Here is a 16,211-nt window from a genome sequence, read left to right on the forward strand (position 1 = left end):
TATTTAATTTTGTCCGTCAGCTCAAACATTATTAATGTCCTCAGCATTACCATAACAACTCTTTCATGAATACGTTCTACGAAGTACATTAAAAGCAGCAATTTCTTCCAGATTAGCGGGGGGGGGGGGGGGGGGTCATCTTCATCATCTCATCTTTCAGCTACTGTCCGCAGTAGTTGTATGAGCACCATACAAATCGTATTGATTGGCTCCATTAAACACAGCGCTGCGGCAGGCGGGGGGCAACGTTCAAGGGGTTTGTTTGCGGAGGAAAGGAACAAGGAGAAGCGGGCTCCCACAGGCTGCACGGGTGCTCCTTATGACAAAGACTCGCTTCATAATTGCTTTGTGGAAGTAATTATTCAGATAAGTGACCCGCAAAAGCAGGATGTGAGTCATCTTGCCTGGCGCTTCGGATTCGGCCATGAAATCCGTACCCCGTAACCCAAAGGAGTCGGGCCCGTGACGACTCGGGCTGAGCATCACGGTCTGAGTATCGCGGTCTGGTCCGCGCAGCCTACCTGTTCTCGCAGCTTTAGTTCTACTGCACCTGTGTGGCTGAAACACTTCACATTTTTAATTGTTGCATTTTATCATACGTACGTAACTGTCGGCGAATGACATTCTTCATGTGTTAGTGACTCATCTGTGAGAGAAAGGTCTCCCGATGCCTCTGTCCGCACCCTGACCTTCCCGATTTTCCCCAAGAATGTCATCGGGCCCCGTGCCTTCGCGCCCGGCGAACAGCCGCTTCCTGCGCAAAACGCTCAACTCTGAACAATCTCGTTGACCTTTTTCACTTCTCGTGATCTTGAAATTAAAAACGCCAAGCGGGTGACGCGAAGAGGACTGTCGCCACGACGGAGAGAGCGCCGAGTGCAGAGCGCAGAGATGAAGGCTCCGGGATGGGCTCGCGTGGCCAATCGGAGCCACAGATTAGTGGGCCAGGCCCCTCCCCCGTCAAAGAAATAACGCGCGAGAAATGGTGTGATCCAGATCCAGATCCAGATCCAGATCCAGATCCAGATCCAGATCCAGATCACTGTGGTTACTGTGTGCGCAGTGTGCGTGTGTTTGTACGTGGTACCTACATGTATGTGTGCGTGTCCGTCCTTCCGCATGTCTGCGTGTGAGTGTGTGTGAGAAAGAAAGATGCAGTGACTAAGACACAGCTGTCTTTACCAATCACAGGCTTGCTCTCAGTGAGCTTCTGATGTTATAATTCATTGTGTCAGCCAGGAAAACGCTGCAATTTGTTTCTTTCTTTTCTCTTTTTTTTAACCCAAGTAGTTTGTCTGATGCTGTCAGACACATCTACTAACGCGAACATTTCTACTGCGCTTTAGTTGCCGTGGCAACGGCTCCTGCAGTCCGCTCAAGTCGCCACACGGAGCCCAGGAGGTGGGCAGGCGGACCGATACGCACGCGTGCTGCCTCGCGCTCCCACGGAACCGCCGCAGGTTCCCGCATCGTGAAGGAAGCGTCTCCTGGACCGGCACCGGGATGCCAAACGTTCCCCAGACGCTTAGCCCGCGATTTGTTCGGGTACATGCCGGAACACAGAACTTTCAGTCGGAGCGATGCCTCTGCGCTTGCGACTTTGCGGGCTTTCATGATGCTAAATACTTCCACCTAAACGCTGTAAGAATGACCCAGACGCGTAAGCGGTGAACGGGGAGCCGCGGCTCTCGGCCCACGAGACGATCGACCTTGTCTGACCCCTTCGGCCCGGGGACCACAGGCCAGAGAGCGGACCGCCATGGCACTCAGCCCGGGTCGGTCTTTCGAAGAATGTCGCGTCTCTGATGCCAAGGGGACACCAACTTGTGTTGTTTTTCACACTTCCTGTCATCGCTGTGGGAGCACATAGGGCTGGAGACGGGGGCACTGCGGGATTTTAATTTCTCCAGCACGCCATGGTGATAATTTGTGGAAAAGGCAGCTGGCAAATTTGTCTTGTCTCTAATTGGGAAGGTCGTTACGAGCCCTTGGAGCGGCCGACACGCTCGTTCGCCGTAACCTCCGGCACGGAGACGGTGTAAAAGTTGGGGAGCCCCGAGCGATCGCACTAACTCTCTGTCGCCACTTTGTCCACAGTCCCGCGCTTGGCGAAACATTGGGGGGGGAGGGGCAGCTAGAGCTTCGGCGCAGTGAGGCCGGCCCGCAAAGAGCGTTCAAACAGAAGACGGACACCAGCATCCGCCGCCGTATATTTATCAAAGAGTCTATTACTTTGATCCGTGGGCCGACATAAATTCATTTCTCTTTCGGAGGACATCGCAGTCGCCGCGTGTCACCGAAATGAACTCGGAGCAGTACGCTTCTCCCGCTCTGTCAATATTGCAGTCCGGTGTTATACAGCTGGCTATTTATGGCCATCGTTCAGGACAAGTGCTTCCCTCAAGGGCACAACAGGGATACACCTGCAGGGATATGAACCTGCAAACATCTGGTCACAGCAGCTGCTTTTTGGTACCATTAGTCCACGTGGCTGCTGGAGTCCGTCTGTGACCCTCGACCGCTAAGAAGAGACGCAGCCTCCAGCCGGCGCTACCCTACGCCGACTTCGCAACCGACCGAAAAAAGCCTGCTTTGCGGTCCCGTACCTCCGGCGAGCTGGTCCGCAAATGTGGGTTTGTGTCCCACACATCCCCGCAGGAAAAAAATGTTTCTTATCCATTTGCTGGAAGAGGATAAGATATCCGTGCTGTCTGAGTGTACCGGGAGGGTCGGATGTTTGCGCTGTATAATCAAAGAGGAAAATGTTGTGCGACTCATTTATTTAATCCTGGGAGTTTTGTTGCTTAAAATAAATTAAGTAAATTAAAGTTTTTCATTGTTTCGCGGGAGCCTCGCTAATTTGATTTGAGGAAGTACGCAGCATCCCTAATCCCGCTGAAAAAAGGGCCTGTTCCGAAACAGCAGGGCTTCCCGCGTGCGATTTCCCAGCAGCGCCGGAGTTTAGGGCTCACGAGTGCTCCTGGCGGAACAGCTGGCCAGCGGTGGTAACGTGCTCCGTTTTATCACGCTCCGTCACACGCTCCGTCACACGCTCCGCCACGCTGCGGCACACCTGTCACTCCAGAGCGTGGGACATTTCGTAGGACGAACAGGCGGAACAGTAAAACGGCAACGTCCGTACGTTTGACATTCATACGCTGTGGCCTACGGGCCTACGTTGAAATATGTTGACAAAGGGCGTCCGGTTTTCATCTTAAAGGATGAGGTTCTTTGTGAAACTTTATGTCTCGTCTTCGCACGGCGATTGGTTTTCTCGTAAAAATACGAACACCCATCAAGCACGGGGGCCAGTATACCATTTACAGCTAAATCGATTTCCGTGCGCCCGCGTCTGCGTGGGTCGGCTTTCCGAGAAGCCGACTCCAACCCGGCATCGAAAACACCGCTTCTTTGTTGCTGCCCCTTGAGGGGCCCGCTTTCGCTCCGGTTCCGAGATGTTCTCTCTCTGCCGCACGCGGGACATTTCTCCGTAATAAAAAGCACCGAGCAGGTACTCGGTCAGGTTCCGATCCCCCTCCCCGCTCCAACCCATTAAAACCGTAATTAATTTGCCTTGGATGTACTCTCAAATGTACTTACAATGCAGCACTTACGCTACAGCGGAACATGCAAGTCTTTCAATGAACGCACTTTGAGGCCCAGCAGTGGGCAGCACTGATCAAATACTGCCCCCTGTTGGTGGGAAGCAGGAAGAGGAGGAGGGCCAACGCACCCTGGCATCACAAAATCCCCGGGAATTGTGAGCTTAAGCAGGTGGTTCTTCAGGGTGAGACAATAGCTTTTATTTAACGGGATGGTCGCAGCAAGGTGCGCATCAAAAGGCATTTTAAAGACGTCAGGGAAATAGAAACGGCATCGGCCGAATGTGAATTGACGCCTAAACAAAGGATGCGGGTCTGCCTGCGATTCCGAGAGTCAAGCACAGGGCTAGTGGTAAATACCATCATATCACACAGTCTCGCTTCTGAAGTTTGAGGTACATCATACTTTATTCCCCTTCCAGGGAACAGTCGTTTGGTGCTTATGGACTTGTATAGGTGCACCGTTGCCCCCCCCCCCCGTTCAGTGAGCTACTAGAATTAACAGTTATCTACATGTAGTAAATGATAAAAAAATCTGTGAGCTGCTTCGGAGCCACGGAATGACTGAAATCGGGGCTACGTCCACAACGTTTGTCAAATGTTTCGTCGAGTTAATTTTTCTACCTTGTCCGGCGGCTAATTATAAGGCAGCGGAATGGTCAACCGCGAAAAAAGACCGCAGTAAAGACCTCAGTTGTCCTTTAAGCAGATACAGCCAGGAATGTGCTATTTAAAATTTAAACGACTTTGAAATATTTGCACAATTTTTGACGGTGTATTCCAATCAGCGACTAATTTAAATTTTGTAAAATATTAATCCAAACGGTATTAAGTGGCTGTAGTGGATAGGAGAGCACTTGAGGACAGGACCTTGTACCCTGTAGGCTGCCGGATTAAGACCTAGAACCGAGAAGTGCACCTGGGTGACGTAAGCACCTGCGCAGCTGCGCAGCTGCGCGAAGTGGAGAGTTCTCTTTGGGTGAACGTGTCAGCTAAGTGAGCGATCCCTGTGCAGGATTCTGGAGCTGCAACAGAACGGGGACATGGACATCCTGAAGCTGAAGTGGTGGCCGCGAGACAGCCCGTGCGACCTGTACTCTGCGGTGCAGACGCGGCACCGCACCAGCGCCCTGGACATACACAGCTTTGCCGGCGTCTTCTGCGTGCTGGCGGCCGGCGTTGTGCTTTCCTGCCTCATCGCCATGGTGGAGACCTGGTGGACCCGACGGAAGGGCTCACGGGTGCCCTCCAAGGAGGTGAGGGCCGGGGCTGGGTGGGGCCTGGCGGGAGGGCTTGTGGGCGGAGCGCGTGGAAAGGGGCGGGGCGCAGCGGTGCGCGGCTACGCCCACGCGACACACCGGGAGGCACGGATGAGGACCGTGGAAAACAAATGAAGGCGAGCACATCGTAAACGGCAGCACTTCAAAAGCAGACGGTATAATTTTACCGCGGTGTAAAGTGGTGGGCAAGGCACTGTAGTAAAAGCACATTCCTGGCCTGCATTCGCATTTACATTTTATTCACTTAGCAGAGGCTCTTCTCCAAAGTGACGCACACCGCTACAGTGGTTAAAAAAAGTACTTGCATATGAAAAGCCTTTCACTTCACTATGTGCCGCGAACTTGACCGACCCCAAAAAGAAGATCGGCCGAGTCCTCGGACACCCTGCCTCTCCTCGTCTCGAGAGTTCGGCAAAGCAGAAGACACATATGAAACAGTACAGGCAATTAAAACTGTACTATTTATCACATTCGGTTATTAAATGCTTGGTCAGGACACATGACCATAACCAGCAGTGACCTGGTCCAGGAAAAGCAATTCGTGCCTCTTGGATTCAAACTCCACTTGGCTGTAACAAATGCCCTTAAATTGTTCCGTTATTGGTGGCGGCTGCAGTTCCGCCGTCGCACGGCAGCGGAGGAGGAGAGGAAGAAGCGATCTTTGAAAGCTGCGGCGGATTATGCCGCTGCCCAGCGGAAGTCCATCTTCTCGCCCGCTAATTAATCGGCAACTCAAGAACTCCACAGACATTATCCGACATTACTTTCGTTGGCCAGGAGGTGGCAGCACACGGTGCGGCCCATTGCAGTACTCCGCTTTACAGGTGTGTGGATGGACCTGCCAAGGTCACCAACACCGACACCTGAGAGCTTTCTCTTTTTAAACAAACACCGATCGCTTTCGATATTACAACGGCAGCTAGAGTGAGAATCACAAAAAACAAAAAGAAACTAGAGCGGTGCCTTTGTTCTTTGTGCCGATATCGCAGAAAGACCCAATACATTTACGTTTATTCATTTAACGGACGCTTTTCTCCAAAGCGACGTACGTCTCGTAGAAAGCGATAAACACCGTCCTATCACATAGTCTCACTATAGAGCTATGAAGACCTATAAAGGCCTGGATATAAATAAATGTGAAAAATTAATGCGAATATCAAAGCAAAGCACTGCAAATTCTTTGCAGGTCCCTTAAAATCTAGGAAAATAAATATGAATGTATGTTTTGTCATTTATCAACACACACACACACACACACACACACACACACACACATTTTCTGAACCGCTTGTCCCATACGGGGTCGCGGGAAACCGGAGCCTACCCGGCAACATAGGGCGTAGGGCCGGAGGGGGAGGGGACATACCCAGGATGGGACGCCAGTCCGTCGCAAGGCGCCCCAAGCGGGACTCGAACCCCAGACCCACTGGAAAGCAGGACCTGGTCCAACCCACTGCGCCACCGCGCCCCCCATTTATCAACATTTTCACATTAAAATTCAATTAGAAACTATTTAAATGTGACGACTGAATGCCTTATTCGGCCCAATATACGAGCTCATCGGAATCCACTTAGGCACGTGCAGGTGAGGGCAGTTAGTCCGCGGTTTCCCCTTCCAGCTACCGTCAAGGCTCCAACAGGGGCTTATGGACATTAAGGTAGGAACTGTCAGAGCCATCCCCCCCGCCTGCGTCCAGGCTGGTGCGCCACCTCGCAGGCCCACAATCCAGCGTCGAGGACTTTCATCTCGACGACACCCAGCCAAGCGCTCTCCTGAAAAGCCCTTCCTTCGATGCAAATGCAAACAAAGCACGCCGGCGTGAGGTCACCCAGAGCAGCCGCTGCCCGCGTTCCTTCCATTACCGTTCCACTGCCATGACTCTCATGTTGCTGGACCCCATGGAGCATCCCATGTCCGCTGGCCTCCCTGCCCCCTCCATAGTCCGCCCCACTCCCCACCTTCCATGAATGAACGATCGAACCGGACCCCAGCGGTGGAGCGAGACTCATTTGAACAAGTGTGTTCCAACTGACCGTTTCATCACCCAACTGCAAGAAGCTCAAAGTGCTTTTGATCAGTGACCAGCGGATGGTTCGGCCACATAACTCCTTTCACCCCCCGCGATCTCAGCAGCTTTTATCTGTCAGCACGACCACCCCCCACGCGCACCGTTCGGCTGCGTACCTCACCTAAGAGCACCGCCCCGTCTTCATTAACGATTAAGAGTTTGTCGGACCGCAGGGAGGCACATCGGGGGTCATTTCCGCTGCAGCGGCAGAAGTCACACCTGAAGAGCGGTACCGCAATACTTGAGTCGTATTAGCGCATTAATTCAGCTGGCTGTCTCGCTCAGGAGGCCAAGTGTCACGTATATGTCATTACCGATAAAGCAGCGCTAATATTGTGGTGTTAATGTGCATTAACACAGGGGTGTGTTGTTACCAGGGCCCAGACGTACGGTGCTGTATCGGTGCGCTTTAGACGAGGTGCAGAAGAGCGCAAGGAAAGGGTCTTCTTGGTACATTACATTTTCACAACACAGCCTGTTTATAAAATTAATGTTTGTGGCAGCGTTTACCCCACTGCAGTCATGGTAATGTTAGCAATACTTGTCGTTGCCGCAGTACTTGCAGCACCATTCGTCATTAGAGCACTACAGGCGCTATGGAATAACAGGTGTTACTTTAGCTGCGGAACAACTACTGTAAATTTACATTTATTCATTCAGCTGATGCTTTTCTCCAAAGTGACTTACAATGTTAGGGTTACAATTACAAGCTTACAATTATTCAGCCTTTTATACAGCTGGGTAATTTTACTGGAGCAATTCAGGGTAAGCGCCTTGCTCAAGGGTACTACAGCTGGACGTGGGGATCGAACCTGCGACCTTTGGATCCGAAGGTGATAACTCTCACCAGCTGTCGCAGGCGGTAGGTTAGTGGTTACGCCAGCTGCCTTTCGAGCAAAGGCACAAGGTTCGAATCCCAGCTCCTGCTGCAGTGTCCTTAAGCAAAGTACTTTAGCCTGCATTGCGCCAATAAAAACTGACCAGCTGTCTAAATGGATAAATCAGTGTAAGAAGCTTACTGTACAAACCTAACGCTGCAAGTCACCTTGGAGAAAAGCATCAGCTAAATGAATAAATAATAATGAGGTGATGTAATCTGCAGATCCCTTCGACGCTTTACAGAAAATGACATCTTTCAGCAGAGCCCTCAGATTTGTGCCCTTGTGACAGGAGTGTGGGCTGCAAGACAGGTCAGGAAGTTAGTCAACAGTTGTAAGGTCAGCGTATCAAGCGGACAGGAAGGCTGGTCACTCTCCTGCTATGGGCGTAACCCTGACCGTGGTCGCTGTAGGCTGCGGTCACGCCGGGCCTATGGCAGCGGGCGAATATGCTCTGTAATCATTTACATTTATTCATTTAGCAGACGCGTTTGTCCAAAGCGACGTACATCTCAGCGAAAGTACAATTTATGCATTACATTAAGAAAAGGAGATATAGCTGCAGATATGAAAGTCTCAAGCGAACCTAGTTTGTTCCCTACCACTTGCTGCACCGAGGTTCAATGTTCAAGTAGGTGCATAAAACAGAGGATAGACAAATCCCGATACCCTCCTGCCAATTTTTTTTAAAAAATAAGGTACACGAATAAGCAAGTACAATGCCAGAGTAGTGACTGAATAAAGGTTGTATCTGGGGATGCTTATGGAGTTACGATGCGTGAACAATTACACCGTAAATGAGCTGGGGAGATGGAACCGATCACAACCAACGCAAGCCGTCGTCCGCCCCCCACCCCTCTGAGGGAGTTTGATCACAACATTATTACACTATTTACTATAACTGTACAAACACTGCTCTGAGAACCCTGCTCCAGCCTTGCTGTCCAGATACGTTACTGGGGATCAAGGTGATTTTTTTTTTATTATTATTATTATTATTATTATTATTATTACTGAAGGACCACCATTCATTCCACTGTTAAAAACACGGTGGACCTGAGTTCACATCCCCTCTCGTTCCTCCGGACCCAGCGGGCTTCGGAATGCTTCTCTAGGCACTCGCTGCTCACTACATGTGGCACCTGGAGCTTTTGGCTGGAGGTGTCTGTTCCCATCTATCAGGCAGATTGTGCTCCCATCCCCCCAGCACAGCGCTGCACCCGCTGCCTGTTCAGCTCCACCCACCCGCCCACTTGGAAGCCCGGCGTGCATCTGTGTCCACCTCCTGCACTGCGGCCCTTCGTCTCGCTCGCTAACCCCTGCAAATGCTCCGCCTTCGCCACGGCATTTTAATTTTAAGATTTTTTGTTGCGTTTGGCTGCAAAGCATCAAAGCAGGACAGCACACTTCATATGGGACAGCAGGTGGTATAGGTGTTAAACGGCTGCCTTGTTTGCATACAGTCGGAGGTTCGAATCCCCAGAGCTGCCCGCTGAAATATTCTTCACACAACACAGTTTTTTTTTTTTTTTTTTTTAAAAAGTGTGATCTGCATTATATGTCTGCGTAAATGTGCGTGTTGACCAAACATATAATATAATGAATGGCCATTACCCTGTAGAAAATGCCTCTTCTGGTCCATATGCCTTTTCTGCCAGCCGAACAAAGCTATTTTTGTACCAGCCCACCTGCCAGACCCTCTGAGGAGAAGATAGGACTCGCATTCTGGAGCAAATTGTGGGGATCCTGCCAGTCTGCACAGGATGCCCAATGCTCCAGTGTCTCAGATGTTATTTCTTTCCCAGGGACAATGTCCAGCAATCCTACTTGGGTCTCGCCTCCTTCGGTCTCCACAGTGTGATAGAGGGAAGGGCAGGGGAGGGCAGGGTAGGCGGGTGGTTCAAAATCTGTCTCTGTCTCTTTTATTCACTGCCTGAGCTCCAGAATGGTTGATGCTGTCAACAGGACGTGTGAAATGCTGTCTCCTGGCTGAACGGTTCTCGTTCCTTGTTTTGTTTTGTAGATAAGTACTCTGTGTTGAGGATGTGGGTAAAAGCGGGCGTGGGAGAACAATGCACAATGCCATTTTTCCATCTCACCTTTCCAGGTATCTGGCTCCTCTGACCTACAACACAGCTCTGTGTGCTGATTATGCTGTAACCTCTGCACATTTCCTCCTCTTCCAAAGCCTGTTCTCCTTCCTTCCACATGGCCTGCTCTGTCTCTCTCTCTCTCCCCTGCCTCCTTCTCGCAGTTTCGTGACTCAGACTCAAAGCATATATGTTTGAATGCAGCCTGTTCCTACCCGTACTTTCTCGCTGCCTCGTGCTGTCAAACCTCTCAGACGTGTTTACGCCGCGCCTCATGCTCCACTCCGTGCTCCGCTCCGTGCTCCACCCCCTGTGCCATCCTTTACCCTGCAAATAAAGAACAGAAACGGCTGTCAACCGTGACAGCAGAATAAGGCATGTTAAGAGTACATATGCGTTTTCTCCTCTTATTTTAAACGCATTAATATGCCGACATAGAAGAGCAGTGAGAGTGCCCCCCTCCAGTCATCGGTGGCCCTTGCGAAGGGTCTCTCATGATGGAGAAGACACTGCGATGTCACAGAGGGTTGTCTTTTTCAGACCAGACGCAACCGTCTCATTCTGTCTCATTTCATGTAAATTATTTGCCCTCTTCATCTCACAGAGGGCAACTGATGTCTGTGTTGTTTTTCCATCTTTTCACTTATGTGTTACGTTTAGGCTCAATTAATGCATTAGAGAAGGAAAGCAAAAAAGATCTGATTTTCCCTCTAGGTAAGTGTGCACCTCCACGCGAGGTCCTTCAGGTTCTCGCAGCTGGAGTCCTTTAAATTGCCACAGCCAGGCCTTGGTAAGATTTTATATAGGCCAGCCAGAGGCGAACTCTGCCTCCCTGCTAATGTGAAAAGTATTTATATGCAAATGACCTGCCCAGACAGCAGCTTGTGGGTGAGAACGGGGACCTTGGGAGTGAAAAGCTTTTCGGTCCGTAGAGGTGAAATACCTTTTTAAACTTCTGCCTCCGAGACAGAGCACAAGATGCGGGAGGCAATTCACTGAAGCACTATTCATCTGTCATTCCGGCATGTTCTGTTAGAGCAGAATTTCACAAACCCAGCAGAGCCCCATTCCAGGGACTCCTGCACATTACTGCACATCACCAACTTCCTTGCAAGTGGATCATTCACGTACCGGTCATTACTTTTACATTACATTGCATTTATTTATTCAGCAGATGCTTTTCTCCAAATCGACTTCCAAGCGAACTCTATGTAGTGTTATGAGCCCACACACCTTATTCACCGCGGTGACTTACACTGCTAGATACACTACTCACACTGGGTCACTTATCCATACATCAGTGGAACACACACACTCTCGCTCTCTGTCACTCACACACTATCGGTGAACCTGAACAGCATGTCTTCAGAGTATGGGAGGAAACCAGAGCACCTGAAGACTTCCACTGCTAGATACACTACTTACACTGGGTCACTCATCCATACATCAGTGGAACACACACACTCTCGCTCTCTGTCACTCACACACTATGGGGGAACCTGAACAGCATGTCTTTGGACTGTGGGAGGAAACCAGAGACCTGAAGACTTACACTGCTAGATACACTACTCACACTGGGCCACTCATCCATACATCACACACACCACATCGGTCATCACAGGAACTCAGAACAAGCCGCTTCTCCTTGAACACAAGACAAGTGATTCCTGTTCTCCGGGAAGAGACCCCCTGCCTCTACACATTTACATCTACATGCATAGGGCAGCAAAAATAAAATAGTTTATAAATGGAAGAATAAGTTAAAGTCATCAGCAAACTGTCCTTTTGCCTGACCTTCAGCTAAGTAACTCAGCATAATAAACACCGTACTGTGCTGTTGACCTATGACCTTCGGACTCTAATACCCTGCTATGAATGGAGAATTAGTGCACCTAATAGTTGTGACAGCATGGTGATAATGCTTGCTTGTGCCTGCAGCAAAGCACTCTTTTCCTTGTGTCCCTGCTGTTTTTCTCCCCCAAGGGTGGCTGAGTACACAAAGAAAGTCCATTTCCTCTTGGACAGAATGAGGATGAGTGCAAGACAGTTGCTAAGGTCACTGTGGTTGCTGACCTTATGTGCAACATGGGCTTTTTGGAAGAAAGAGCCAAAGATGTGCGGCAGCCCTGGTATTATGAAAGTGGGGAGAAAATGTCTGCTCCCCTTGTTCATTTGGATCATTTCTCAAATGGGAGAAAACGATGTGCCGTCGGTCTCTTTCTCTGGCCTGCCCGATGGCTCTGGGGTCGCGGTCCGCTCCTCTGTGCGGTAATGGGCGCTGTTCGCTGGGCCCTGAGCACTTTGCACCCTTACAGAGATGTGTGCGAAGGATGAGGCGGCACTTTAAAGTGCTGAGCACACCCTTTGTGTGACCGCGGGAGGCAGGTCTCGGAGCAGTCGGTGGCTGCAAGGATCTGACAGCGACGGCGTGCAAAAAAACATTCTCAGCTAGTCTGGTCAGCAGCCCACTGGGTGCTGCTTCTGCCCTGGAAATGGATGTAATGAGCATGGTCCTGGAGGAACCCCGTTGAAAAGAACACTTGTTTTCTTTGGCATCTTGCTTGTTTTCCTCAAATCTCGATGGATGCGCTACTGCCTGCTGCTTTCCTTTTTGTTCTTAGACACTTCAGCTGGACAGATGTGGGGGCGGGCCGAGCCGGGTTCAAGACCGTGCTGAGGCCGCGCAGTAAGAGTAGTGCCAGGGTCTCTCCGCTGGTACTGGGATGCCGGGGCCATTCTTATGAACCAGGAGGTGATGGTGGTCCTTAGGGCAGACAGCAGGGCCAACTTGGTGGGGGAGGCATCCCACCAGAGGTGTCTTCAAACCTCGCAGGTCCCATCTTTGGGGAGGGTGAACCTTTGGGTTGATGGCTGCATCAGATCCGCTTAGGACTGCTGAGCCTCTCCGGTACTGTGCAGCGAGCAGCTGACGCGGTTACTCAGACATTCGAAAGGACATTTCCGTTCTGTGTGTACAATACAAGAAGAAGCACCAAGCATCTCTTTTTTTCCATCTCAAAATGTTGGCGCTTGATGTATTCAGGGCAATTTTCAAAGGACTCATGGCATTCTTAACTGAGCTGGCCATAAAACAGATTCATCTCTTGGCATCCCATAGTTAAAATGTTCCAGCCATAAACTTTATTTCGATGTGTTTAATTCTACATTGAAACACGCAAAAAAAGGCTTGTCGTCAGTCATTACTTCTTAACCAAATGGTTTGCGTCTTCTCATTCTCTTTCCGCCTCCTTCACTTCTCTTCTCTGCCCATCCCCCCTTTATGTTACGTGAGGCTAGGTCCCCTTGGCCAACAAGCTGTCCTGTCCCCTCCCCCTCTGAGAGAGAGCGAGAGAGAGAGAGAGAGAGAGAGAGAGAGAGAGCACCACCCCCTGCACTTCTGTTACCACGGTGATGCTTCCTGACCTGAAACCCCGCCCTCAGGCCCCACCCACTCCCACGGCCACTCCCCTAGACACACCACCCCCACCTCGTACTCAGCGGCTTCCATGCACCTGCGGCGTGGGTTCCGGCAATTTCCTTCTCCCCTCCAACGAACACGACAGAAACGTGTCCTTCCCGAAACCCCACCGGCACAAGCATGAGAAACAGCCCCCTCTCTCACCATGATCCTCTGCTAATGTCTCGGAGAAATATGGAAATATGTCACAAAACATTATTCTGCTCGTTTAGAAATTTTCCTGTAATATAGCAATGGCCTTGAGTGACACAAAGGGCTCGATAATATGCGACGCTCCATCTGCACGCAGTGCCGCTAAAGTTAAAATCTAACGATGGCTTCCTTACTTGTGCATCTACATGTGCATTAAATGTAACCATTTGCACATATTTAAATGTGTACGTGCTGTAGTATATTAGAGCAGTTAAAGCACACTGTTTCCATATACAGCGTGCTGTGTCGTCACCCTGTGTTTTAAACCGATACAGTGAAAGAGCTGCAGGCAGACAGACAGACAGACAGACACTGGGAACGATGTTTCCACTTACTCTTGTAAGTCCCTTGCCCAGTGTATGTGGTGGAGTGCGTTAGCCGCATTTGGCTCAGAGCTGCTGCCCGCGGGTCGCATTCGGTGCCAGCAGGGATCAGCCGCTGTCTGTCTGTCTGTCTGTCTGTCTGTGTGTGCGTGCGCGCATCGTGTCCTCCTCACCACAGCTTGATCTGAGCTTCTTTGTCCCTTTCCTCTCTTTCCTCATGCTCACCCGGCCACCGCCAATGCCCATCCACATGGAACCTGCTCTCCCGCCATTTACCCCATTCAATGCCCCCCTCTTTACCGACCGACCGACCTGCGTCCCACTATAACAACTTGCCCCTCTTCCCCATCCTCCCGTATCCACCCCTTCTATTTGTCTCCACTCTCACCCCTCCCTGCCCCTTCGTCCTGGCAGGATGACAAAGAGATTGACCTGGAGCACCTTCACCGGAGGGTGAACAGCCTGTGCACGGAGGACGACAGCCCCCACAAGCAGTTCTCCGCCTCCTCTATTGACCTGACCCCCCTGGACATGGACTCGCTTCCCGCTGCACGCCAAGCCCTGGAGCAAATCAGCGACTTCCGCAACACACACATCACCACCACCACCTTCATCCCGGAGCAGATCCAGACACTGAGCCGCAGCCTCTCCGCCAAGGCGGCCGCCGGCTTCGCCTTCGGGGGAGCGCCGGACCACCGGACTGGGGGGGGAGGGTTCCGGCAGCGAGCCCCCAACGGCGGTTTCTTCCGCAGCCCTATCAAGACAATGTCCACGATCCCCTACCAGCCAACCCCAGCGCCGAACTTCAGCTACGGCAACGACCCGGACCGGGGCACATCCATTTGAGCACCGGCCCTGGGGAGGGAGGGGCAAGAGGATCGCGGCGGAAACACACAAACGACAGAGATATGTGTACATAGGAATCGCTTTCCCTTCTCCTTGTTTTCGCTTTGCTTTTTTTTTTTTGTTCGGCCAGACTGGGCTCGGTCGTTCCTTCCGGAACCAGGAAGAGCGCTTAACTTTCGCTTAATCGTCGTCGTCGTCGTGTGGAGAGAGATTTTTGACACGGAGGGGATCGCCTTTTTTCCCTCTTTTTATTTTGCGCTGTTTGGGGACGGCTCTCTGGACAAGGCGAGGGACGGGCGCGGATGACACGTCGAAACAGCCACTTTGTGGGAGAGAGGAGTTCTGGGCTCGATTCCCTACTCGTCCCTGCAGCTGCAATAACTCGAGCGTCACGTCGGTGATCTCATCGGTTCTGCCCTTCTCCTTGTCGGAACCTGCTTTCTCCTTCGGCGTTCGGGTGTTGAGCGGCAACGCCTCGAGCGCATTGCCAAATTTACCGGTACAGTGGAACACCACCCCTTGGCTTGATAGAAAAGCCTGAAGCACGGTCAAGGGCAGGGCCTCATGGTTAGCGCCAGGAGACCATGAAGTGGTCACTCGATTCTACTGCACTGTAGCAGTGCCCTCAGACCAGGATGTGATTGTATGTAACTCTGACACTTATGCGAATGGTGCTGGTTATTTCGAGACGAGAGCTCAGAGTGAAACACTGACACAAAGGTGATACGGGACCGAAACAGAAAAGACAAAGACGAGTCAAAAAAAAAAAAACAAACGAACGGCTACAAGAGGACTAGAACTGTGGCTGAGGCTGCTGTGTGTCTTTAATTACATTTGTTTTAAATTTAACAACTATTAATGCGTGGAATGTGTTTGGTCAGAAAGTTAAACAAAAAAAAAAAAAACAAAAAAAAAAAAAAAAAAAAAACATTGTGCTCAATTGTCTTCTTGTTTTTCTCTTCGGGTTTTAAAATGAAAAATGGAGAGCTTATCCTGTCATTCTCATATGAATCCTGTGTGGTCATGACAGCTTTATTTCAGGTTTATTTTGAAGTTTATGACAACAGGGTCGTCATAAGTCATTTTCAGGTTGCCAGCAATTGACCACTGCATTGCAGTTCCAAGGCAGGACTAAGGGAAAGGATGGATCAATCAAGCAGAATTTTGGCAAACAATTGGCCAAGAAGTTTTTCCTCGAACCCGTCCGGCCTCGGTCGTTCCACAGCGAGCCAATCCACTGCATTACAGCCAATGCCACGTCATCCGAAACAGGGAGGTGACCGCAGACTTTTAGGAACTTCTTTTTGAAATGTCTTTCAGTTTAATTTCGTAAATGTTTAGGGCAATGTTTATCTAACTTTTTTAAAAGTGCCAACTGTTTAAACAAGGCCATTAAGATGCAGTTTAAAAGATAATAAAAACACATTTTGAGGAGGAAAATATACCAAACCTT

General features: G+C 50.5%; 1 protein-coding gene across 1 annotated transcript in view; it reads left to right on the forward strand.

The window, feature by feature from the left end:
- Positions 1–15,645, forward strand: part of grid2 (glutamate receptor, ionotropic, delta 2) — a 351,265-nt gene extending 335,620 nt beyond the window's left edge. The window contains exons 16-17 of the mRNA XM_029259349.1: positions 4,618–4,858; positions 14,327–15,645. Coding sequence (XP_029115182.1) covers positions 4,618–4,858; positions 14,327–14,758 — 673 coding nt within the window. The 3' untranslated portion in view covers positions 14,759–15,645. The remainder of the gene's footprint in view (positions 1–4,617; positions 4,859–14,326) is intronic.
- The last annotated feature ends 566 nt before the right edge of the window (positions 15,646–16,211 follow it).

This window comes from Scleropages formosus, chromosome 17 (assembly GCF_900964775.1).
Source record: "Scleropages formosus chromosome 17, fSclFor1.1, whole genome shotgun sequence".
Taxonomy (NCBI): Eukaryota; Metazoa; Chordata; class Actinopteri; order Osteoglossiformes; family Osteoglossidae; genus Scleropages; species Scleropages formosus.